This window comes from Canis lupus, chromosome 6 (genome assembly GCF_003254725.2).
Source record: "Canis lupus dingo isolate Sandy chromosome 6, ASM325472v2, whole genome shotgun sequence".
Classification (NCBI taxonomy): Eukaryota; Metazoa; Chordata; class Mammalia; order Carnivora; family Canidae; genus Canis; species Canis lupus.
The window spans coordinates 7,099,144-7,123,274 of record NC_064248.1 but is presented as its reverse complement, the minus strand read 5'-3'; the positions used below and the strand labels follow the sequence as shown (position 1 = coordinate 7,123,274).

General features: G+C 44.4%; 1 protein-coding gene across 9 annotated transcripts in view; it reads left to right on the top strand.

Annotated features, from left to right (window-relative positions):
• The window catches only part of STYXL1 (serine/threonine/tyrosine interacting like 1), a 64,884-nt gene that overhangs the window by 31,519 nt on the left and 9,234 nt on the right, over window positions 1-24,131 (top strand). For all 9 annotated transcript variants that reach the window (XM_035718297.2, XM_035718301.2, XM_035718300.2 and 6 more), the window contains 4 exons: window positions 1,065-1,210; window positions 9,262-9,407; window positions 18,862-18,959; window positions 20,544-20,656. In XM_035718297.2, the coding sequence (XP_035574190.1) occupies window positions 1,065-1,210; window positions 9,262-9,407; window positions 18,862-18,959; window positions 20,544-20,656 (503 nt within the window). The remainder of the gene's footprint in view (window positions 1-1,064; window positions 1,211-9,261; window positions 9,408-18,861; window positions 18,960-20,543; window positions 20,657-24,131) is intronic.

Genomic DNA, 24,131 nt, shown 5'->3' with positions numbered 1-24,131 from the left:
TTCAGGGTTCAGATCCTGGCCTCAGGATATCTTGGTTTAGCCTTAATAATGCAGACTTGCTGACCTATATATCTAGTTTGCATACAGTCAGCCTCCTAGTGATTCTGCAGAGCAATGAAGGCTTTTAAGATTAAATCAATGGCAAAACCACAATGAGCTGTCCCTCCACACCCACTAGAATGCCATGATAAAAAAGAGGGCTACTAGCAAGCCTCGAGGAGGATGTGGAGAGATGGGAACACTCCCACTCCGCTGGTCACAGTGTAAAATGCATCAGGTGCTATGGAACAGTTTGGTGTTTCCTTCAAAAAGTTATACATAGAGTTATTGTATGATTCAGTTCTGCTCTGAGGTACCTACCCAAAAGAGATGAAGACCTGTGCACACAGGAACCTGTCCATAAGTGTTCACAGTGGCACCATCCACAGCAGCCAAGAAGTGGAAATGGCCCAATGCGCCTTGACAGATGAGCGGATAAACCAAAGATGGTAAAGCCACACAATGGAATAGTATTCAGCCCTAAAAAGAAATGGAGTACAGACACACACTATGACATGGATGAGCTTTGAAGACTCTATGCTAGGTGAAAGAAGCCAGATGCAAAACCATATACCGTAGGATTCCCTCTGTACGAAATGTCCAGAATAGGCAAATCCATAATGAGAAATTAGTCTGCCTCAAGCTGGCTGTTTGAAGGGAAAGAAAGAGTGAAACCATTGCACAACTCTGTGAATAGACTAAAAACCATTACTTTACATACTTTAGGTGAATTGTATGTTATATGATATATGATGTATATGTACGAGAGAGATTTTCCTTATGTTAAATCGTCTTTCCTTGCAGTGATGTGGAGAGCTATAGAATTGAAGAGTTTACAGAAAGGAAGGATCAACTTACTTGGTAGCAAGTGGCTTTTTAAATTTTAGTCGTTAACACTCCTCTCCATTTAGATTTGCTTTGGGCTTCTAGACCGTTGCCTTACCAAATCAAGTGGCCATCAACTGGGGCTTTAGGCAAATGGTGAGCGCCCAGGGCACACTCAACTCTTTGGTCTTCACTCTTAGAACTGGTGCCTGGAGCTGCTGTGGCATGTGGCAGAGCCCTGGCCCAACTCACTCACCACCCTGTCTGCATCCTAAAAGGAGGCTATGAGTGCTTCTCGGCCATGTACCACTTCTTTCGGACACAGAAGATCATCTGGATGCCACAGGTAAGGTAGGGCACTGAGCACAGGAAGGCTCAGATGGAAGCATGGCCTTCCCCTGGGGACTGAGTGGTAGGGAGCAGGGTGGGAGAAAGAGGAGGCTTGTGACATGGGAATGATGGAAGAGATGTAGGAGACTGTGCTTGGGAAGTAGATCTGGGGCAGCCAGGAGATCTAGACCATCAGGGTGAATTTCTCATTGCTGGGTTCAGGCCAGAGTTCATGGGGTGGTGAAGAGGTGGTCCCCATTCAGAAAGCAAGGGTCCCAGGGGGAGCTCTGGATGGCAGGCCCTCACCAAAGACAGGCAGGGGTACCATGATCTGAGGCTGCCTGTCCGTTCTCAGCTGTTGGGACCTACAAGCCCTGGATGGTCCAGAGGAAACAAAAAAGATCTGCTAACATCTCTGCCCATGAGGAGTTCTTGGCTAGCAGGAGAGACCGGGGCACCCCAGGTGTCTGGAGCCCAGAGGGGAGGCACCTCTTGGAGCTGATCAGAATGGCGTGGAGGGCGGCTGAGGCGGGCGTGGGGTGGCCGTGACTGATGGGCAGGAGCTGGTCCTTGGAGGGCATCGTGCAGTGTGTGGGGCTTATTGAAGAGTCTGATGCAATGGGAGGTAGACCTGGCTTCATTCTTTCCAGGAATTACCTTCTGCTCTTTGCCCTTAGCAGCACCTTGGGCAGATTCCAGAAGTTCTGGTCACTTTCAATCTAATCCTAAAATGATAGGGAGAATGTGCATTAATTAACTGGATCTTTCAGAGATCCAGAATAAAGTATTTATGGGCTAAAACAACATGATGTCTCTAATTTCCTTCAGAATGATTTCGGGCAGGTGTTGGGAAGTGGGTGAGGGTAGAGCTAAAACAAAGCAGGCCATTAGCTGATGATGGGTGATCGACCCAGGGGTTTATTATACTGTTCTCTCCACTCTTGCATATTTTGAAATAATCTCTTAAAAGGGAAGAAAAGCAATCAGTCCAGTATAAGTGAGGCTAGTTTAACATTTCAATCTCAGATTTGAGTCAAGTCTCATTTCTTCCCATCCCCTAGAGCTGGGCAGTCTTGCTGGGGGTGGGAAGGGTGAGAGGTGTGGGTTAGCTGAAGGGACTTCTCCTCTCTGCCCTGCTCCTGGGCCTGTGACTTGGGTGCTAGGGGTCCAGAGTGGGGCCTGTCTTGTGGGACTGCTATCTGTCAGCGGTGGGGCAATGCCTTCTCACTCAGGTCCCACCTGGTTCTGTATATTGCTGGTAGCCTTGGCTGCTGGTTTTCTTGTGGCCCGATTTAGGGGCCCTGTCTGCTACTAAGGATCTTTCAGAGAAAGCCAGCTGGGGCTTCCTGCCAGGAACACCGCCAATTCTTCATTTTACTTTGTTAGCCCATGACTCCTGACCATATCCGCACTCCCTCAGCTGAATCACTGAAGGGACCACAAGGGAATGATGGTGGGGAAAGATGCCCAGGTGGACCTCCTACCCTTGCTGACTCAGAAGCTCTAGCCAGCCTGTGCGAAAAGGCAGGGACACAGGTCTGAGGTCCTATGTATTTCCGAATCCAGGGTAACTACCTCATGTCTCCCTCCTCTCCTTCCTCTGAGATAGTAACACTATGATTTTCAGCTCCACAGGTGTACCACCAACCTCTCCATCCTGCCAGATACTGCTCACTCCTAGAGAAGCTGCCCTTACTGGCTTTTCAGTGTACAAAATAAGTGTTTCTCTGTAAACATCCTCATGCTGATAACTCACCTCCTGCCCTTTTTTAAAAAAAAAAAAAACAGCTTTAGTAAGGTATAATTGATGTAGGATGATCTGTACATATTTAAATGTACATTTGGGTTAATGTTAACATGCGTACACACCTGTGACTTGTCCTTGCCCCATCTTACATAGATTGGGAAGAGGGGTGGCCGGTGGCTGCTGGTGGTAGCTAGCAGGGCCTATGTGGGCTGAGCTCTGCCCTAGGTGTCTATGGCCTTCCTTAGAATGTAGTCGCCTAGCATGTGTCTCTCCTTGCTTTGAACCTTTGTTAGTAACTCAGGGGCAAGAATGGAAGCCCCCACTCCCCTCTTCCCCACTCTGACACACTGTAAAGCAGAGGTGTCCCTGTGGCTCCCTTGGAACTCCTTCTAGGAGGGCACTGACCTTTGGGCTTTAGACAGAGAGACTTCTCATTTCCTCTATTTTACACATGGTATCTGTTAAATAAGATTTCACTTGGAACAAAAGGTTTCTGTGACTAAAACATGAAGCCAGCACTAGAGAGAGATGGTGGTGAGCCCTGGGGGGCTGGTGCAGTCAGATTGCACTTGAGAAAGATCATCAGTGATCCCGGTGTGGAAAGTAGACCCATGAAGGGCCAGGTAGGTCTGGGGAAGGTGGAAGGCAGCTGGCGAGAAGACACTTAGGCAGTGGCACTGATTAGATACAGGGGGAGGGGAGTGAGGATGGGGACATAGGGGAGGGAGGGAGGAGCCTGGAATTGGTGCCCTGGTTCCCAGTGTGGGGACACAGGAGGCCTACGTAGTGTGAGGGAGGGCAGTGGGCTCAGTTTGGAATCCTCATCAATGTGGATAGCAAAATCATGTCATCTCGAATTAACATGCGCTTGCTCTTTTTTTTTTTTTAAGATGTTGTTTGTTTGAGAGACAGAGCACGAGTTGAGTGGGGACAGAGGGAGAGGGAGAAGAAGACTCCCTGCTGAGTAGGGAGCCCAGTGCAGAGCTAAATCCTGGGACTCTGAGATCATGACCTGAGCCAAAGACAGACATTTAACCGACTGAGCCACCTAGGTGCCCCAACATGCACTTGCTCTTCACAGCATATTTTTCCCTGCCATGCAGCCACAGGAAAGGAAGCTGGTTTGAAAGCATCAGGAAGAGTTAAAAGATCTGTTTTGGGTGTTCAGGGAGATTTTCTGGATGAAACTAGGAGAGTTTCCTTTGGCTCCAGCAAGTTGAGCCTCCTGACTGGGGTCAGCCTGAGCCCTGGGGAAGCTTTGGGTTATATCAGGCAGACTTGCAGGTGAAGGATCACACATCCTCTTCACACTTGAGAATTGGCTCGGCTTGGTGTCTGCTCCTTGAGAAAGGCTTTTTTAAAAAAATATTTTATTTATTTATTGGAAAGAGAGCACAAGCAGGGGGAGCCGTAGGCAGAAGGAGAGGGAGAAGTAGACTCCCTGCTGAGCAGGGAGCCTGTATGCAATGCAGTGTGGGGTTCGATCCAAGGACCCTGGGATCATGACCTGAGCCTAAGGCAGATACTTAAGCAACCGAGCCACCCAGGCACTCTGAGAAGGGCTTTTTGAGGCTCACAGCTTGGGGAGGATGTGGGCTTGCAGTGGGTTTGCTGGGAGGGGAGATATACTAAGGCCAGAAGGCTTGGAAGCCTCTGAAGTGGACAGTAGCCTGCAGTACTTATTTCCGAGTCAGACTTGGAGCCAGAGGAATTTTAGAAGTAGGTTTGACCTTTGAAAATTCCATGGGTCAGCATTTACCATGGAAAACTCATGCAAAAAAGGGACCTCTAAAAAGATCATATTGGAAACAACAGTTTATATGTTAGTGGGGGTTTTTGTTTGTTTTCTTGCCTAGTTTTTATTGTACTCAATATCACAAGTCATTTTCAACCCTAACCGACGACAATCAATGTAGCCACTGTGTTATCTCAAACATCTGGGCTTCAAAAAGGAACTAGTAGGGAAGTTTTTAGCAGTTCCCCAAAGGTATACTTTGAGAATACTCTTAGACTGGCATGCTTTACTGTTTTCCAACTAGTTTATAAATTATTATTTGATAATTTTTTTTTCTAATTGCCTGTTGGACAATCGGCAACAATCTCACAGTCTTTCTTTGAAACAATCAGATTCTGTAAATTTTCCCCTTCAGTTTATTGATAAAGAATTGACATATAACATATATAAGTTGAAGGTGTACAATGTTAATTTGATACACGTACATATTGTGAAGCGATCACCAAATAGGGTTAATGAACCCATCCATCACCTCACCTAATTACTATTTTTGTGTGTGTGTGGTGGTGAGAACATTTAAGATCTACACTCCCAGCAACTTTCAAATATATAACGCAGTATTGTTAACTAAAGTCCCCATGCTGTACATAAGATCCCCAGAACTTGGGCCTCTTATATCTGAAAGTCTGTACCTTTTTAATGAACATCTCCCATTTCCTTCACTCTCTGTCCCCTGGCAGCCACTGTTTTACTCTCTGTTTCAATGAATTTGGCCTTTTTAGATTATACATATAAGTGAGATCATGCGGTATATCTGACTTACAGGCATTCCTTGGAAGTATTGTGGGTTTGGTTCCAGATCCCTCCAATAAAGCAAATAATGCAATAAAGCAAGGCAAATTACTTTTTTTTTTTTTTGCTGCGTATCAAATTTATGTTTATTTTTATTTTTATTTTTATTTTTTTATTTATTTTTTTTTTATTTATTTATGATAGCCACAGAGAGAGAGAGAGAGAGGCGCAGAGACACAGGCAGAGGGAGAAGCAGGCTCCATGCACCGGGAGCCCGACGTGGGATTCGATCCCCGGTCTCCAGGATCGCGCCCTGGGCCAAAGGCAGGCGCCAAACCGCTGCGCCACCCAGGGATCCCATGTTTATTTTTAAAGATTTTATTTATTTATTCATTAGAGACACACACAGAGAGAGGCAGAGACCCAGGCAGAGGGAGAAGCAGGCTCCATGTAGGGAGCCTGATGTGGGACTCGATCCAGGGGCTCCAGGATCACACCCTGAGGGGAAGGCAGATGCTTAATCACTGAGCCACCCAGGCATCCCTCAAATTATGTTTAGACTATACTTGTAGTCTGTTAACTGTGCAATAGCATACATCTGAAAAAAATAGACACACCTTCATCAAAAGTACTATATTACTAAAAAATGTTAACCATGGGGATCCCTGGGTGGCTCAGTGGTTCGGCGCCTGCCTTTGGTCTGGGGCGCGATCCTGGAGTCCCGGGATGGAGTCCTGCGTCAGGCTCCCGGCATGGAGCTTGCTTCTCCGTCCTCCTGTGTCTCTGCCTCTCTCTCTCTCTCTCTCTGTCTCTCTCTCTGTCTGTCTCTCTCTCTATCATAAATAAATAAATAAACAAACTTTAAAAAATGTTAACCATCATCTGAACTTTCAGTGGGTCATAATTACTGATCACAGATCACCATAATATGTATAATAATGATGAGAAGGTTAGGAATTTTGTGAGAATTACCAAAATGTGAAAGAGACATGAAATGAGCAAATGTTGGAAAACGTCACTGATTGACTTGCCTGATACAGGGTTGCCGCAAATGTTCAATCTATAAAAATTGCAGTATCTTTGAACCAAAATAAAATGAAACATAATAAAATGAGATGTTCCTGTATTTTGCTTAGCTTAATGCCTTCAAGGTCTACCCATGTTGTCACAAATGGCAGGATGCCCTTCTTTCTCATGACTGAATAATGTCCTGTCCTATACACATGCCACATTTTCTTTATCCGTTCATCTGTTGATGGACACTTAGGTTGTTTCTGTGCCTTGGCTACTATGAATAATGCTGTAGGGAACATGGGAGATACCCCCTCAAAATAGTGATTTCATTTCCTTTGGATATATACCAAGAAGTGGGATGGCTGGATCATATGATAGTTCTATTTTTAAGTTTTTTGAAAAAAACTCCATACTGTTTTCCATAGTGGTTGTAATTAGCAAGTTTCTTTACTGCCTTTACTTCTCCTACCTTTACTTGGTAATGTACATTGTGAATTTCTGAGGCAGGGATATCCTAGGTACTGCTTCCCATTCTCTAAACTACCCCCTTCCCCCTTTTTAAAAGACTTTATTTATTGGGGAGAGAGAGAAGAGAGTACGAGTGAAAGAGAGGAGACAGAGGGAGAAGTAGGCTCTCCACTGAGCAGGGAGCCTGACGTGGGGCTCGATCCCAGGACCCTGGGATCATGACCTGACCCGAAGGCAAATGCTTAATGGACTGAGCTGCCCAGGCGCCCCTCTATTTTTTTTCTTTCTATATTTTATTATTTCAAACCAGGTGAACAATTCTATAAAACATATGAAAAAAGTGAGGAAGTGTTTAACGCTGAAGGACCCAGGCCTGGGCAAGGGCATGAGGGGCATGGCCCTCAGCAGGCAGCTGCGGTTCCTAGGTTAGCTCTAAAGAGCTACATTTAGGTTAATGGAGCCAGGGCCCAGGGCCACTAGGATGGGGCCCTTGGTGATGTTGGCAGTTATCTGGAACAGCCCTTGGAACCCAATTCTGTGGAGGGCAGGGCAGGGAAGGGCAGGGGTGCTGCCCGCACGGGTTGCAGGGGGGTAGACAGCAGAGGGATGGGTGTAAACATGCAGACACACTCAAGGCATGGAATCACTGGAAGGGGGCTAGGTGGGCGCTGGTCAGGATCTGAGAGTTTTAAATAGTTTTTTTTTTTTTAAAGATTTTATTTTTTAAATTTTTATTTATTTATGATAGTCACAGAGAGAGAGAGAGAGAGAGGCAGAGACATAGGCAGAGGGAGAAGCAGGCTCCATGCACCGGGAGCCCGACGTGGGATTCGATCCAGGGTCTCCAGGATCGCGCCCTGGGCCAAAGGCGGGCGCCAAACCGCTGCGCCACCCAGGGATCCCAAATAGTTTTTTTCTTAAAAATTTTCTAGGTTTGCCATTTTTTTTCCTTTCCTTTAATTTTTTTAAAAAGCTATGAGAATGAGCAGGTGGACTGTAGTCTCCAGGAATGGTGGCGTCTCACGCATCTTGTGCTTTTTCCTTTGGGGCCTCTGAGCGGCTGGAGGGGTGGGATGGGCAGGAGGCTCCCGGTAAACATTTGGACTTGGGCTGGGTCAGGGGCTTGTGTTGAGTGAAGCCAGAGGTCTCAGGCTGGAGAAGTGCCTCTCCAGACACAGGCCTTGGGAGACCCAGCATGTGTTCCCCTCCCCTGTCACAGAATAAGACAATGCCCGGAAGCAGATGCCCAGGAAGGTGGTACTTCAGTCATTCCCGGAACCTAGGACAAGGGGCAGCTTCAAACAGGGAGGCCTGTGGCAGTTTCTCCTCGAGTCTCTGGAACTGAGAGAGGGGACAGGGGAGCCAAGAACAGAAAGAGGAAAAGGGGGAAAGCAGCCGGGGAAGGTGGGGGGGTGCAGGCAGGGAGCATGGTCCTCTTGCCCCTGTCTTCCTCAGGAGCTGGGGGAGCAGTTGGCAGTGGCCCATCCAGGCACCCCTCTAAATGCTTTTTCACAATGCATTGTAAGGGACCTCTATTTCCTAGGACACACTTTGGGGAAATGTAGGAATAATCTTTCTCTTTGTATCTTTGTTTTTCAAAGAAACCCCAATTTTTCTTATCATAACTTTGGACCTGGAATTCCAGTGAGCTCCCATTTAAGTGGTGTCCTATCTTCCTTACCTGTCTATATCAAAACTCATCAGAATTTATTTGTTAATGACTGACAGGCTCTATGTGAGTAGTTTTAGTGTTTTCTCTTTTTTTTTAAGAAGGTGTTAAAATTCTGTGGCCTCCAAAAATAATACAATATAATTATGTTATTAATAATGCAATGTTATTAATAAAATAATTTTTATATATGATTATATGATTCAAGGGCTATCCCTTCAATAATAATATGATATATAATAAAATAAGGCTGTCCCTTCCCACCTTCCCCCTCCCTCTACTGGATACACTTTATATTTTTACAGTTCTGTGTCAAGGGGTATTAGAGGCACCCAGAAAATTACACAGAGGTCCCATGGAGGAAAGTGGGATTTAAGTGTTCAGAAGCGGCATGCTGTCTGTCCTAAATGGCTCTGTCCTATTACTGCCAGCCTTCTAACTCTTTATCCAAGTCTATCTCATTCACTGTTCTGGATTATCTTTCTAATGCTGAGCCACATTTCAAGAGACAAAAAACAAACAGAAAACAAACAAAACCCCGACAAGAAACAAAAAGTTTCCTCCCTGGGGAAAGAATATCCTATTATATGATACATAGCATATATATTCTATACAGCAGACTTTCTCCCTCCCTTTCCTCAGGAACTGGATGCCTTTCAGCCCTACCCTGCTGAAATAATGCCAGGCAAGATCTACCTGGGCAATTTCAGGCAAGCCTGCGACCCGAAAATTCAGAAGGATTTGAAAATCAAAGCACATGTCAATATCTCCATGGAGACAGGGCCATTGTGAGTAGAAATACACTTGATTTTTAAAAATTAAGCATTTATATAAGATTCCTAGTGTTGTGCATTTATAGAGCTGAAAGGGCTTTCGAAGTCAGCACATACTGGAATAGGCTCTGTACTTACCTTCATCTGTGTCTGGCTTGTAATCTATTTCCTGGCTTGGCTGTGGCCTCTGAGACCCAATACTTACCCTTCAGATCTCACCAAAAGTAATGCTTCCTGGGTATTTAACATTGTGGTACAGAGTATTCCATTTTACCTTGCTTTGCTTATCTCAGGCCCTCTGAGAAATGTCCCTTGTCTTAGTCTCTTGGGGCTGCAATAGCAGAATACCATAGACTGGTGGTTCATAAACAAAGTAAATTTATTTCTCATCAGTGTGGAGGCTGGGAAAATCCAATATCAAGTCACCAGCAGATGACTTGATCTGGTGAGAGCTTGCTTTCTGGCTCATAGACAGCCCTGTTTTTACTGTGTCTTCACATGGCAGAAGGGGCCAGAGGGTGATCTGGGACCTCTTCTACAAGGGCGTTAATCCCATCTGGGAGGGCTTCACCCTCATGACCAGATTTACAGTCCCACTTTAAGCAACCCCAAAACCCCAGATAAAACATTAAAACAAGGGTTTCCAGACAATGGCCAACAGGCAGCATAGGACATTGATTCCTGAGAGGAGGGAAATAATAAGAAGAGCCCTTCAGGTGATCCTACTTATTGCTAGGAGACTGTTTGTAGGTCACAATACAGGAAACAGGCCAAGACAGATCCTGTCATTCCTTCTGAGTTGAGGGTACAGAGTTGAGAATTCATTGGCTAAGTTGGCTAGAATTTGCAAGAGAGGGCTGCATGGAGAATAGAGAGCTGAATATAAAGAAAAAACTCTTAACATCTGTAGAATGCCCCCTGACTCTTCAGCTGAATACTGATAAGCACACACATGTGAGGAGACAACTCAAGGCTGGGAGAAAAACCAGTAGAAATGAACAAACAGTACAATCCCCAGAGATTATGTAGGGCTAAGAGTAGTTTGCATTTCCAATCAGAATAGACAAACCCACAATATACCAGGCATCAAAGAGGGCACTGAGAAAAGTGCTGCCTCGGTTGTGAGGAAAAACTATCTCTAGGCTAGGTATGAAAATGTCTGAGATGAAACATACACTGGATGGATTTCATGACAGATTAGACACTGCAGAAGAAAAGACTGGTGAATTTGAAGACCTATGAGTAGAAAGTGTCCAAAATGAAACCTAGGGAAGAAAAAGAAGAAAAGAAAGAACGTAAGGAAGAGAAGAGAAGAGAAGAGAAGAGAAGAGAAGAGAAGAGAAAGAAGAGAAGAGAAGAGAAGAGAAGAGAAGAGAAGAGAAGAGAAGAGAAGAGAAGAAGGAAAAACCAAAACAGAATGTCAGTGAGACTGAGATAATTCAAGGGGCTGAACATATGTGTAAATTAGAATCTCCAAAGGAGAGGAAAGTGAAAAGACAGAAAACATATTTAAAGAAATGATGGCCAAAAATTTTTCTAAATTTGATAAAAGCCCTAAATAAACAAAAGTTATCACCAGAAATAATAATTATGTAGATAAATATAAAATACTTTCACTGTTGCTTTTATATCTCTTCAAAACATAATTGGTCACATGGGGCACCTGGATGGCTCAGTCTGTTAAAGAGTCCAACTCTTGACCTGGGTTCAGGTCATGACTCAGGGTCATGAGACTGAGCCCTGTGTCAGGCTTGTGCTGGGCCTGCCTGCTCAAGATTCTCTCTCTCCCTCTCCCTCTGTCCCTCACCTCTCTAAAACAATAAAAACAAAAAAGACACCCCCCTCCAAAAAACCCAAAACCATCATTGATCACAGAAAAAATAGTAACAGTGTATTTTGAGATTATAGCATATGTAGAAGTAATATGTATGCCCGAAGTTTACTAAGGCAGGAAGAAGCAGGATAAAAGTATACACTTGGAAGATTCTTACACTATTTCCATGAAGTGGTATAATGTAATAAAAAGTAAAAGATGGGGGCACCTGGGTGGCTTAGTCAGTTAAGCATCTGCCTTTGCCTCAGGTCATGATCCGGGGGTCCTGGGGTCCTGCTCAGTGGGGAGCCTGCTTCCCCCTTTCCCTTTGCTATTCTCCCCACTTGCTTATGCTGTGCTGTCTGTCAAATAAATAAAAATCTTTTTTAAAAAAGAGTTAAAGATGTGTTCTGGAAACTCTAAAGCAATCACCAAAAGCTAGAACAAAATGATAAGTAAAACAGTTGTAATTAATAAGACAAAAAAAGAAAATGGAATCATTAAAAAATCCAAAAGAAGGCAGGAAAAGAAGAATAAAGATGAGATGAGGCCAATAAAAAACAAATAGCAAGATGATCATGTCAATAATCACACTAAGTGCAAATGGTATAAATACCCCCAATTTAAAGGCAGAGGTGTTGCAAACTGTCTACAAGAAACATACTTTTTTTTTTTTTAAAGTTTAAGTAATTTTTGCACCCAATGTGGGGCTTGAACCCATGACCCTGAGATCATGAGTTGCATGCTTCTCTGACTGAGCCAGCCAGGTGCCAGAAATGTACTTTTTAAATACAAAATGAAGATAGGTTAAAAAGGGTGGGAAAAGATACTTCAAGCTAAGACTAATTAAAAAAAAAAAAAAAGACAAATCACCAACTTTTGGAGTGACTCCATTATTAGATAAATTGAACTTCACAGGAAAGAATACTACCAGATATAAAGAGGTCATTTCATTATGGGAAGGTGGGCAATAATCTAGACTCTAGATTCTAGAGAAATTCACAGTTATAACTAGATTTCAACATCTCTCTCTCAAAAGACAGGTTAGGTTAATAGGTTATAATTTCAAAGACTAGGAGAGTAAATTTGCCTAATTGACAATTATAGGACACTCTACCCAGTAACAGTAGCATTCTTCTGGTCTTTGAATGTGTTCTACAGTATGCATTCTTTTCAAGAGAACGTGGGACGTTTTTGACAAGATAGAGTATTCTGTGCATTAAAACAAGTATCAAAAGAGAAAAGAATTTGTTATAAAAAATTATGCCCTCTGATTACAGTGGAAAAAGGTAGAAGCCAATAAGCCAAACAAGATATCTGAGAAGAATCCCAAATGTTGAAACGAAGTAACAGACTTCTAAGTAGCCTGTAGATTGTAAATAAACCAAAAGGAAAGTTAAAGTATTTTGAGCTGAATGAAAATTAAAAAAACAAATAAGAATTTGTGGATGCAGCGAAAGCAATGCTTAGAGGGAAATTTAAAGCCTAAATGCCTATATGAGAAGAGTCTCAAATCAAATCAAGGACCTAAACTTTCACCTTAATAAAAAAATGAGAAAAAGTAAACAGGAGGAAGGAAATGACAATGGTAAGAGAGGAAATAAGTGGAGTAGAAAACAAAACAATTTGAGAAACGCAATGAAAACAATAACTGGCTCTCTGAAAAGAGCAGTAATATTGCCAAAACTATACCAACTGATCAAAAAAGAAGACAAAAATTATCAATAATAGGTATAAAAGAAGGAACATTTTCACTTTGGACCCTACAAATATTAAAAGACATTATTTTGGCATTTATCCCACAGAAGTGAAAATTCAAATTCATACAAAACCTATACACTAATGTCCACAGTGGCTATTCAGCTGGTGAATGGTTATACAAACTGTGGTGTACACATATCATAGAATACTACTCAGTGATAAAAGGAATGAACTATTGACATTGCAAACTTGGTTAAATCTCTAGGGAATTAACACAGACAATCAGAGTAAGAATAAGGCAGTCCCAAAAGGTTATATATTATATGATCCCATTTATGCAGCCTTTTTTGATCTCATAAAATTTTATAAATAAAGGACAGCTTTGTGGTTACCAGAAGTTAGGAAAGCTAGAGGGTAGGAGGTATGGTTACAAAGGGCAACATGAGGCATTGTTGGCGTTAGAACTGCTTAGTATTTTGACTAATAGTGGATGTGAATCCACCCAGGTGATAAATTTGTATAGAACTACTACTACTACTACTACTACTACTACTACTACTACTACTACTACTACTACTTCTTCTTCTTCTTCTTCTTCTTCTTCTTCTTCTTCTTCTTCTTCTTCTTCTTCTTCTTCTTTTTTTTTTAAGATTTTGTTCATTTATTCATGAGAGACACAGAAAGAGACAGAAACATAGGCAGAGGGAGAAGCAGGCTCCCTGCAGGGAGCCTGATGCCAGGATCACAACCTGAGCTAAAGACAGATGCTCAACCACTGAGCCACCCAGGCACCCCTGTATAGAACTTCTTACATACACAACACACACACACACACACACAATACAAGCAAAACTGGGGAATACAGTTGATAGATTGAATACACTTGATAGAATACAGTTGATAGATTGTATCAGCATCAGTATCCTGGTTGTGCTATTATAGTAGAGTGTGACCATTGGGGAAACTAGGCAAAGTGTGCAGTGGATCTCTCTGTATTACTTCTTACAACCACATGTGAATTTACGCTGATCTCAGTAAAATTTTTAATTAAAAATTAAAAAATAATTAGGAAATATTATAAGCAATTTTATGCCAATGCACTTGAAATTTCAATTAAATGAACCAATTTCTTGAAAGACTCAAGTTTTCCTCACTGAACAAGAAATAGTTCATCTAAATAGCCCCCATATCTATTAAAGAAATTGAACTCATAGTAAAAAAACTTTTCACAAGGAGGACTCTATGGCCATATGGCTTCACTGGTGAGTTCTGCTGAACATTTAAGGAAGAAATAATACCTGATCCACACAGTCTTCCGGAAGATAAAAGAGGAGGGGACACTTTCCTATTCATTTATAAGACCATCATTACTCTGATACCCAAACCTGACACAAACTTTATAATAAAGGAAAACCTCAAAGCTCATGAGGATGGGTACAAAACTTCTTGATAAAATTTTAGCAAATTTGATCCAAAAATATATTAAAAAATTTACTCTAAAATTATATAAAAGGATCCAAAATTTTAGCAAGTTTGACCCAAAAATATGTAAAGAGATATACATGACCAAATGTATTTCTCCCAGGAAGATAAGGTTAGTTTAACATTAGAAGATCAATGTAATTTGCCATATTAACAGACTAGAAAAGAAAAAAACTTAAATTATCTTCAGAAAAGATACAGAAAAATGGCACCCCGCAGCTGCTAACTCAGCTGCTGAATCTGTATTTTTAAAAAAGTTTACATGGAGGGGGACACCAGGTGGTTCAGGCAGTTGGGCATCCACTTTTGATTTTGGTTTCAGTCATGATCTCGGGGTCATAAGTTCAAGACCTGGGTCAGGCTGTCTCAGTGAGGAGTGGTCTTCTCTCCCTCCACTCCACCCCCCTGCTCACGCTAGCTTGTGCTCTCTCTCAGACAGATATATAGATAGACAGATAGATAGATAAAATCTTTTTAAAAAGCTTACATAGAAGGAGCATTTATAAAACTTGACAATATTATAGTCCATACAGCAAGACTCAACCAATTTTAGGAGATTTAAAATCACATAGAGTTGCCTTTCAACCACTATGGAATCAATGTACAAAGCAATAACTTAAAGATATAATCAGAAAATTATTGGAAACTTAGAAACAGATTTTTATTTTTATTTATTTATTTAAGTATGCTCCGTGCTGGGCATGGAGCCCAGTGTGGGGCTTGAACTCACAACCCTGAGATCAAGACCTGAGTTGAGATCAGGAGTTGGACACTCAACTGACTGAGCCACCCAGGTGCCCCTAGAAATAAATTTTAGGGCAGTTCGGGTGTCTCAGCAGTTTAGCGCCGACTTCAGCCCAGGGCGTGATCCTGGAGACCTGGGATCGAGTCCCATGTCAGGCTCCCTGCATGGGACCTGCTTCTCCCTCTGCCTGTGTCTCTGCCTCTCTCTCTCTCTGTCTCTCTCTGTGTCTCTCATGAATAAATAAATAAAATCTTAAAAAAAAATAAAAGAAAACAAGAAAAAGATGCCTATTTTAAAAAAAAGAAATAAAAATTTAAATAGCATGGATTAAAGAAGAACTCATGATGGAAATTATAAAATATTTTCAACTACATAATAATAAAGATATAATGTGTTAAAACTTGTGGAATGCAGTTAAGCTGTGGGCAAAGAGAAATTTACAGCCTTAAATATATCTATTAAAAAGAAGAAAGGCTAAAAATCAACTAGTTAAGCAGTTAAGGACTGACCAATGGAACAGCAAACTAGGAGAAGAAGGAATAGTAGAAGCAGATTATTGAACCAGAAACAATGAAATAGAGAGGATTGAGAAAGTCAAAGTAGTTAAAAAAAAACAAACAAACAACTAATAAATCTGGGGCCTCTGGATGGCTCAGTTGATTAAGTGGCTACCTTTGGCTCAGGTCATGATCCCAGGGTCCTGAGACTGAGCCATACAACCTGCTCCCTGCTCAGCAGGGAGTCTGCTTCTCCCTTTTTTCCCCACTTGTGCTATCTTGGTTGCTATCTCTATCTCTGTCTCTCTCTCAAATAAATAAATAAAATCTTAAAAAAATAAATTACTGGAATAAACAGAAGATATACTGTGGTTATAGATTAGAAGCATCCATTTTGGGGGCACCTGGGTGGCTCAGTTGGTTAAGCATCTGCCTTTGGCTCATGTCCTGATCCTAGGGTCCTGGGATGGAGCCCCATGTGGGGTCCCTGCTCAGGGGGAAGTCTGCTTCTCCCTCTCTCTCTGTTCCTCCTCCATCTTGTGCTCCCTCTCTTGGATAAATAAATCTTTAAAAAAAAAAAAAAAGCATCTATTTTGTAAAGATCTTGATTCTTGTCCAATTGATCTACAGGTGCAGTGTAATGCCAATAAAATTCCAATAGATTTTAGAGTAATTCTAAAACTTATATGGGGGGATCCCTGGGTGGCTCAGTGGTTTAGCGCCTGCCTTTGGCCCAGGGCGTGATCCTGGAGTCCTGGGATCGAGTCCCACATCGGGCTCCCTGCATGGAGCCTGCTTCTCCCTCTGCCTATGTCTCTGCTTCTCTCTCTCTCTCTCTCTCTGTCTCTCAGGAATAAATAAATAAAATCTTTAAAAAAAATAAAAATAAAAAAAATAAAACTTATATGGAAGTGCAAAGGGCAAAAATAGCTGAATATCAAAGAACCTGAGATGAGAAACTTGCTTGACCAGATACCAAGTGGTAAGAAACAGTAACAAGAAAGGCATTGTGATATTAGTGCAGTTAGAATACACCAATGGAGCAGAATAGAGTCCAAGCAGACCCATGCATATTTAGACACTTAAATTTTGACAGATTTTCTCCTATATTTTCTGATAAAAGTTTTATAATTTTAACTTTAATAGTGATCCATTTTGAAATAATTCTCACATATGGTGTCAGATGTAGAGCAAAGTTCATTGTTTTGCATATGGAAGCCATTGTTTGTTGAGAAAAAAGATGATCCTTTTCCTGTTGATGGATTAGATACCTTTGTTGGAAACCAGTTGGCCATATGTGTATGGTATTATAACTGGATTCTTGATTCTTTTTCGTTGGTCTGTGTTTTTCTTTCTATCAATTCCATACTCTTGCCTATTGTAGCTTTATAATTAATCATGAAATCAGGTAGAGCTAGTTCTGTGATTTTGTTCTTTTTCAAAGTTGTCTCCTTTGCATTTCCAGTAAGTTTTGGAATCACCTTGTCATTTTCTACAAAAAGCCTGCTGGAATTTTGATTGGGATAGAATTGAATCCATAGGCCAATTTGGGGAGAACTGACATCTTACTAACGTTGAGTCTCCTGGTCATGAGCATGGTCCATCCCTCCATTTCCTTTGTCTTTCATTTTTCTAGAAAATGCTTTATAGTTTCCAGTGTATAGGTCTTGTACATCTTGTGTCAGATTTCTTCCTAAGTACTTAATATTGTTGAGGTGGTTATAAATGGCATTTTTGAAATCTCAATTTCTGATTATTATTGCTAGTATATAGAAATACAGTTGATTTTTATATAGTAACCTTGTATCCCTCCACCTTCTCTATCTAGATTCCTCCTACATTATGAAGCTTTCCCCAGCTCCCTCAATTTCTCCCTGCCCTTCTTCTCCAGTATCACATGCAGGTCTTTATCCCCAAACCTAGCTGATTGGATTGGGGCTATTTGTTTCTGTATCTGCCTCCCCCATCAGACTGGGAGCTCCTTGAAACTGGGAGAGGCTGGCCCTATTTGATTCAGCTTGTGTCCACTAGGGTCCAGCCTAAAGTTTGGCACACAATAGGGATTGAGTGAGTGAGGAAAGAATGAATAGATGGATGGATGGATAGATGGGGGAGGGAGAGAGGGATAGATTGGGGGGAAAGATGGATGGATTGGTAGATAGGTGGATGGATAGGTGGGTGGATGGATGGATGGACAGATGGACAGACGTGGGTGGGTGGATGGATGAATGGATGGATGGGTGGGTATATGGATGGATGGATGGATGGATGGATGGATGGATGGATGGATGGATGGACAGATGAATGGACAGACAGATGGGTGAGTGGGTGGTTGGGTGGATGGATGGATGGATGGATGGATGGATGGATGGATAATGGGTGGACAGATGGATGGATGGGAATTGTGCTTGTATTTGCTGAAACTAAACCAGACTGTTTTTGTTTCTAAATCTACTATAGCTTTCTGCATGCCACGGTAGTCTGCGTGCCCCTGAGTGTCACCAGTAGCCCCGTCTTCACAAATAACATTGCCCAAGTACTTACTACATGCCACACATTCTGCAAGCTCCTTGCAGGCATCCTCTCATTCAACATGCCACACACCTCCTCTCCCTCCTGTCTCTCCCTTGTCTGTGAAGTTCTAGCCACTCTGATCTCTCTGTTGTTTCTCAAGTCCACTAAACATACTGCCTCTCAGCACCTTTGCCCTTGTGTTCTCCCTTACCCAGAACCTTCTTTCCCCTAGATAGCTGCCTGGCTTGTTCCGCCACCTCCTTTAATTCTCTGCTCAAAGCCTCCCCTGACTACCCCATCTCAAATAGCTAGCCCACCACTCTCCATCTCACTTCCCTGGCTCTCTCCATTTAACATAGCAGGCTTATTCTCCAAGCGCTTTACATATTCCCTCCCATCCTCATTTGACTTTCTGCAACAGGTTAATAATAATGATGTCACATTTATCGAGTGTTTACTATGTGCCAAGCAGACTGCCAAATGCTTTAATAGGTCAAGTGACTTAATCTACATGACACCCCTATAAGGCAGATGCTTGTTTTCTGAGACAGGCTCAGTTATTTGCCCACCTCTCTGTGATGCTAGCTCAGCATCCCTTCCCTGCAATCCTGCTGCCGTACATGAGGACCACTCCAGTGGGGCTGTGGGTGAGTCTGCCTGACTACCTGTGCTTTCTTTCTGTTCAGTTTCTTTCTTTTTTTTTTTTTTTCTGTTCAGTTTCATAAACGATGATGACAACCTTCTACACATCAAGATAGAAGATTCCCTGGAAGCCAACATTTTCCCCTTTTTACGGCACCTCTGTCACTTCCTGGGTAAGGAGCCATCAGGGGCCAGGCAGCAACTGGCCTGTGCCCAGGGTCCAGAGGGGCTATGCACCTTGTCCGCATGCCTCTTCCTGATTGTGAGGAGAGGAAGGACAGGGCCCAGCCAAGGCCCAGGACAAGCTCACCTCTCAGGAGCCCTCAGCAGTGTGGACAGCCACATGTTTGCTTTGGGGGACATGGGGCCAAATAAGAGCACCAGATTGTAGATTGGATGCCCCCTATTATAACCCTGGGTGGACTGCTAGGCCCCATTGGGGCCTGGTCAAGCCCCAGTCCTGGTCTCACTGTGCCTGTTGGGAAACAGGTGTGCTAGTCCACTGTGTGGTACAGATGTCCAGGGAGGCCTGCTCTGGGCTGAGCTCTGGGGACTCGGAGGTGAATTGTGTGCCATCCGGGCATTCCTGTCTGGTCAGCACGGTGGGGTGGAAGGAAAACTCTAGAACCCTCCCAGCTCTGTCTCCTTGATCCTCCCAGTGTGTGTGCAATGCCCTTCTGGCTGTCCTACCACACATGTCAGTGACCGCTCATTGAAGGTAGAATCTTCAGTCATTCCGGGGTTAGAGCCAGATGGCTGGAGAGAGTGAGGTTGAGCAGGGTCAGGGGCCCCACCCCAGGACCACCTGCTCCACACTGCAGTGTACAGCTCCATTGCTGCACAGGGGCTGGAGAATGATGTGTCCGCCCAAACATCCCTTATTTGCCTTGGAGGTGGCAACTATAACTTGACTAGTATCTGAGATTGCAACTATCCACACGTCCCACCATGGGATGGCAGAGACCTGTGGCACCAAGAGCCCCTCCCCAGCCCTTACTTGCTCGGTGGCTCTGGGGCAGGCCTTAACTGCTCTGTGCTTCTGTTTCCTTATCTATATGATGAGACACTTGGCCTTCATCATCTTGAGGTCCTCCTCCAGAGCTGATAGTCTGTGATATCACGTTTGATATTTTATCTCCCGTTCTTGGGGGTTACTGGATTAGCCTAGGATGCCAGCTTAGATTTCCTCCCCACCCCTCACTGGGCAAGACCCAGCTTCAAGAGCATTATTAAGTGTTGATAGGTGACATCTCTGTGCCAGGTGCTGGGCTAAAGCCCAGCACAAAATCTTATGAGGTAGATAGTCTACTATTGCCTTGTTTTCTAGATTATGGAATTGTGACTTAGAATAACATGCTCAGGCCCCACAGTTTGTGAGTGGCAGAGCCAGGATTCACACCCAGGCTGCAGTGTCTCCATCAGCACCCAAGTGCCCTGGGTGGTGGTGGTGGTGGGGGGGACTATCCTTTCATTCCACCCAGAGAGGCCAACGGGTAGCAGAGCTTCCTGGGCTGGAAGCCTGGAGAGCCAAGAAAAGGCCTTTGCATGATAAAGCTAAACACCCAGTGTGATTCTCTTGAAGTGCCCCTTAGGTCTAGTGTCCTCATTTACCAGGTGACAAAACAGTGTCCTAGAGAGGTCACATGACTAGCTGAGGCCATGGTGTGTGATGGGTCCAAACTCACTCCTGGGCCCTGGGCCTACTGAAACTGGTCAGCTTATAGCACCTCACACCCACACCTACCTTCATCTTGCAGAAATTCATCTCCAGCTAGGCTCGGTCATCCTGGTCTTTTCCACACTGGGCATCAGTCGCAGCTGTGCAGCCATCTTGGCCTTCCTCATACACTGGAATGAGCAGACCTTGAAGGTATGCATTCCCCAGGCGAGGGTCAGACTGCAGCTACGTGCAGTAGACAGGGTCAGACCTGGACCAGGGAGGAAGGGGGCCCCAACTGGGGGTGGGGGTTGGGAAGAGAAGGGACTGGAAAGAGAGCTCTAAGTCCAGGGCTTGACCCAGCATACCACACACAAGGGCAAGGTCCCAAGGGTCTGGGTCAGAGGCTGAGACTGTACGTTAGAGGTCTGGGACCTGGGAATATGGGACAGTCACCAGGGGCTCAAGCTGGGGAAGGCCATTGCCAGCAGCACCATCCGCACATCCTCTACCAGCCTTCGTCAGGCTTCTCCAAGGGAGGTACGTTTTGGCTATTGCTTGGAGCCAGGGAACTGCAGCCCCAGCAGGATTCCCAGGGCACTTGCTCCCTTTACCCAGACTGACAAAGAGGGCAGGGACCTGTTGCCACAAACCCTGTGAAACCAGGGCTCCAGATGCCAAGGGCAGCACCTTGTCCCTGCACTAGGTAGGAGATGGCAGCTTGCCCTAAGAGGAGGCACAGCTTGGGCGTGACTTCCGAGGTCTTTGGTGGGACCAGAAAAAGCTCCCATGTACCTCCAGGATTGTGCTTGAAGGTCAGAGAAGGACCATGGTCAGAGCCCATTGCCAGTGGTTTTGGATATTGACCGCACGTGCTCTTTGGGGGTGAAATTGCAAGCTAGAAAGAGTCTTGGATGGCCAGCAATTCTACCAGGTACATCCCCAAAGGGAATGGAAGCAAGGGCTCAGGTGTTTGTAGAGCTATGTTCATTAATAGAAATGTTGTTCACAATAGCCAAAAGGTGGGAGCAACCCAAGTGTCCATTGATGGAGGGATATTAAATGAATGGTCTATCCACAGTGTAATATTACTCAGCCTTAAAAGGGAAGGGCATTTTGATACCTGCTGCCACACAGATGAACCTGGAAGACATTATGATGAGTGGAATAAGCCAGTCACAGAAGGACAAGTAACTGTATGATTCTACTTATACGAGGTCCCCAGACTCATCAGATTCACAGACTTGGGAGGTAACATGGTGTGTGCCCAGGGAAGGGGACAGTGGGAATGAGGAGTTGTTTGATGGAGCTTTGGTTTGGGAAAATGGAAAAAACTTCTGGAGGTGGATGGTGGTGATGGTTACCCAATATGGCGAATGTACTTAATGCCATTGTATATCCAAACACCGTTGAAATGGTATGTTTTCTGTTGTGTATATTTAAAAAGAAAAGCATCTAAGGGCAGAATCACAGGCCCAGAGCCCTGTTTTCTCACCCCTCAAGAGTTGAATTGTCAGGGATCCTTGCCTGTTGGAGTATTTTGGTGTGTGCTGGGGGGAGGGAGTGATGTTGCTGATAAATCTGGGGAAGGACACCTGTGCTGTTGTTCCTGTAGAGATGCTCTCCAGCCACCTCCCCAGGAAGAGGCTCTGGCTTGCAAGGGGCCTCTTCTTCTCTGCCTTGTTGAGCTGGAATGTAGAGAAGACCTGGAGCTGGCAGGAGGCAGGCTGAGCTTACTGCCTGCAGAGGAAGTTCTAGGACATGAGCTCCCCTGGAGTTTGGATGGGGCCCATTGTGCTCCCTGGCTTCTTGATTGCTCACAGTAAGGTCTGGGCTCAAAAAAGATCGACAGCCTCGCAACTCTGATATTTAGGGGTGCTTCCTGGCCCTGACCAGCAAGTCACAGTCTTCTCTTGGTTCATATCACAGGCAAATATCGCAGCTGCTTCCAGAGCCAAGGCTGGGGGAGAACAAAGAAAGAGGAACCCCATCTGGTTCCTCTGAGTTTTCCAGCAGTGAGGGCCCATGCAGGTCTGCCCCCTGACCTTTACTCACCCCTGCACAACTCCAGCCCATCTGGGTGTGGCTGTCCTGATCAGTGGGCAGACAGGTGCTTGGGCCCTCGAGGACCAGCCAGCCCTTGCTCTCAGGAAAAACCCTGGGGCTCCCATCCTGGGGCAGCGATCTTTGTCTTATGTACAGGGAAGTCCTGTTGCTGGGCATTGTGCCCTGAGATGCCATCTAGATAACTCTTGATAAATAGAGCTGTAGACAGGAAGGACTGCCACTGTGACCTTGCTGGGTCCTTTCCAGGCCAAGTCCGGTGTGGTGGTTCGATTTTCTTGCTAACAAGCAATGCCCTGGATTGTTGACAGAGGTTGACCTGGGCTCCGCTCGGCTGCTGCCTGGGGTCCAGAGAGATGTTCCTTCCTCCTTGTTGTCTGTGTGATCCTGGGGTCCTCCTCAGTGCATTCGGGAAGCTGTGCCCCTCGCTGTTGTCAGCTTAGTGGTGGTAGTCAGAGCCCATAGGACTGGCAAAAAAGGGTGTGGGCCACTCTTGAGCAATATACTGCTACCTGGGACTTATGGTCCTCACTCAGTTCCTCAGGCAATACCAAGACCAGGAGTGGGAAGTTGAGGAGTGAACTGGGAATAACCTGGTGCCCCAGGGCCATCCTGCCTGTCGTAAGCTTTCAAAACTTTGGTACGAGGTTGTATGGGCTCCTAGAGCCAGCAAGCCCTTAAGAAATCTATTTCTGTTCCTTTAAAGTACAAGGAGTAACTTTATCCTGTAAAGATCTTCAGAGGAAAAAAAAAAACAACAACAAACCAACTCCTGCGGCATTATAACAGCTAACATTGGTGGAGTGCTTCCCGCTTGCGGTTATGAGTACTTTATGTGTAATGAAAACACAGTGACCCCATGGCATGCTGTTATTTCCATCCTGCAGGAGGCTCATAGAGGCTGACTAACTTGCCCACGGCCCCACAGCTTTAAGTAGCAGAGCTGGAATCCAAAGCCACATGACCCCGGTTCAGAATCTGGGCTTTTCACAGGGCCCTAAGGCAGCAGGAGGGGAGCAGTCTGAAGGATGGGTGTGTGCTTGCTGCTGCCCCTTAACAAGAGGTATCCGGCCATGACCCTTCATCCTTCTATCCCACTGGTGTTTGCTGTGAGTCCCAGCAGATACTTTGTGGGCTGGAAAAATGGGTTGTGAGCAGTGAGCGTGGGGAGCTATGGTTATGGTTTGTCCTTAAGGGCCCAATCTGACCAGGACTTAGTAAACTTTAGAACTACATAGCTGTGCCTGGGGTACCACCGATTTTTTTTTCATATATATAATGGCAAAATACACATAACACAAAATTTACCATCTCTGTCATTTTTAAGTATACAGTTCAGCAGCATTAAATACATTTACATTGTTGTGCAACCAATCTCCAGAATCCTTTTCTTTCTTTCCTTTTTTTTTTTTTTTAAGATTTTAAAAATTTCTTTATGAGAGACACAGAGAGAGGCAGAGACATTGGCAGAAGGAGAAACAGGCTCCCTGAGGGGAGCCCAGAGCGGGCCTCGATCCCAGGACCCTGGGATCATACCATGAGCCGAAGGCAGATGCTCAACCACTGAGCTACCCAAGTGTACCCACCCCCCACCCAAAACCCTTTTCATCCTGCAAAACTGAAA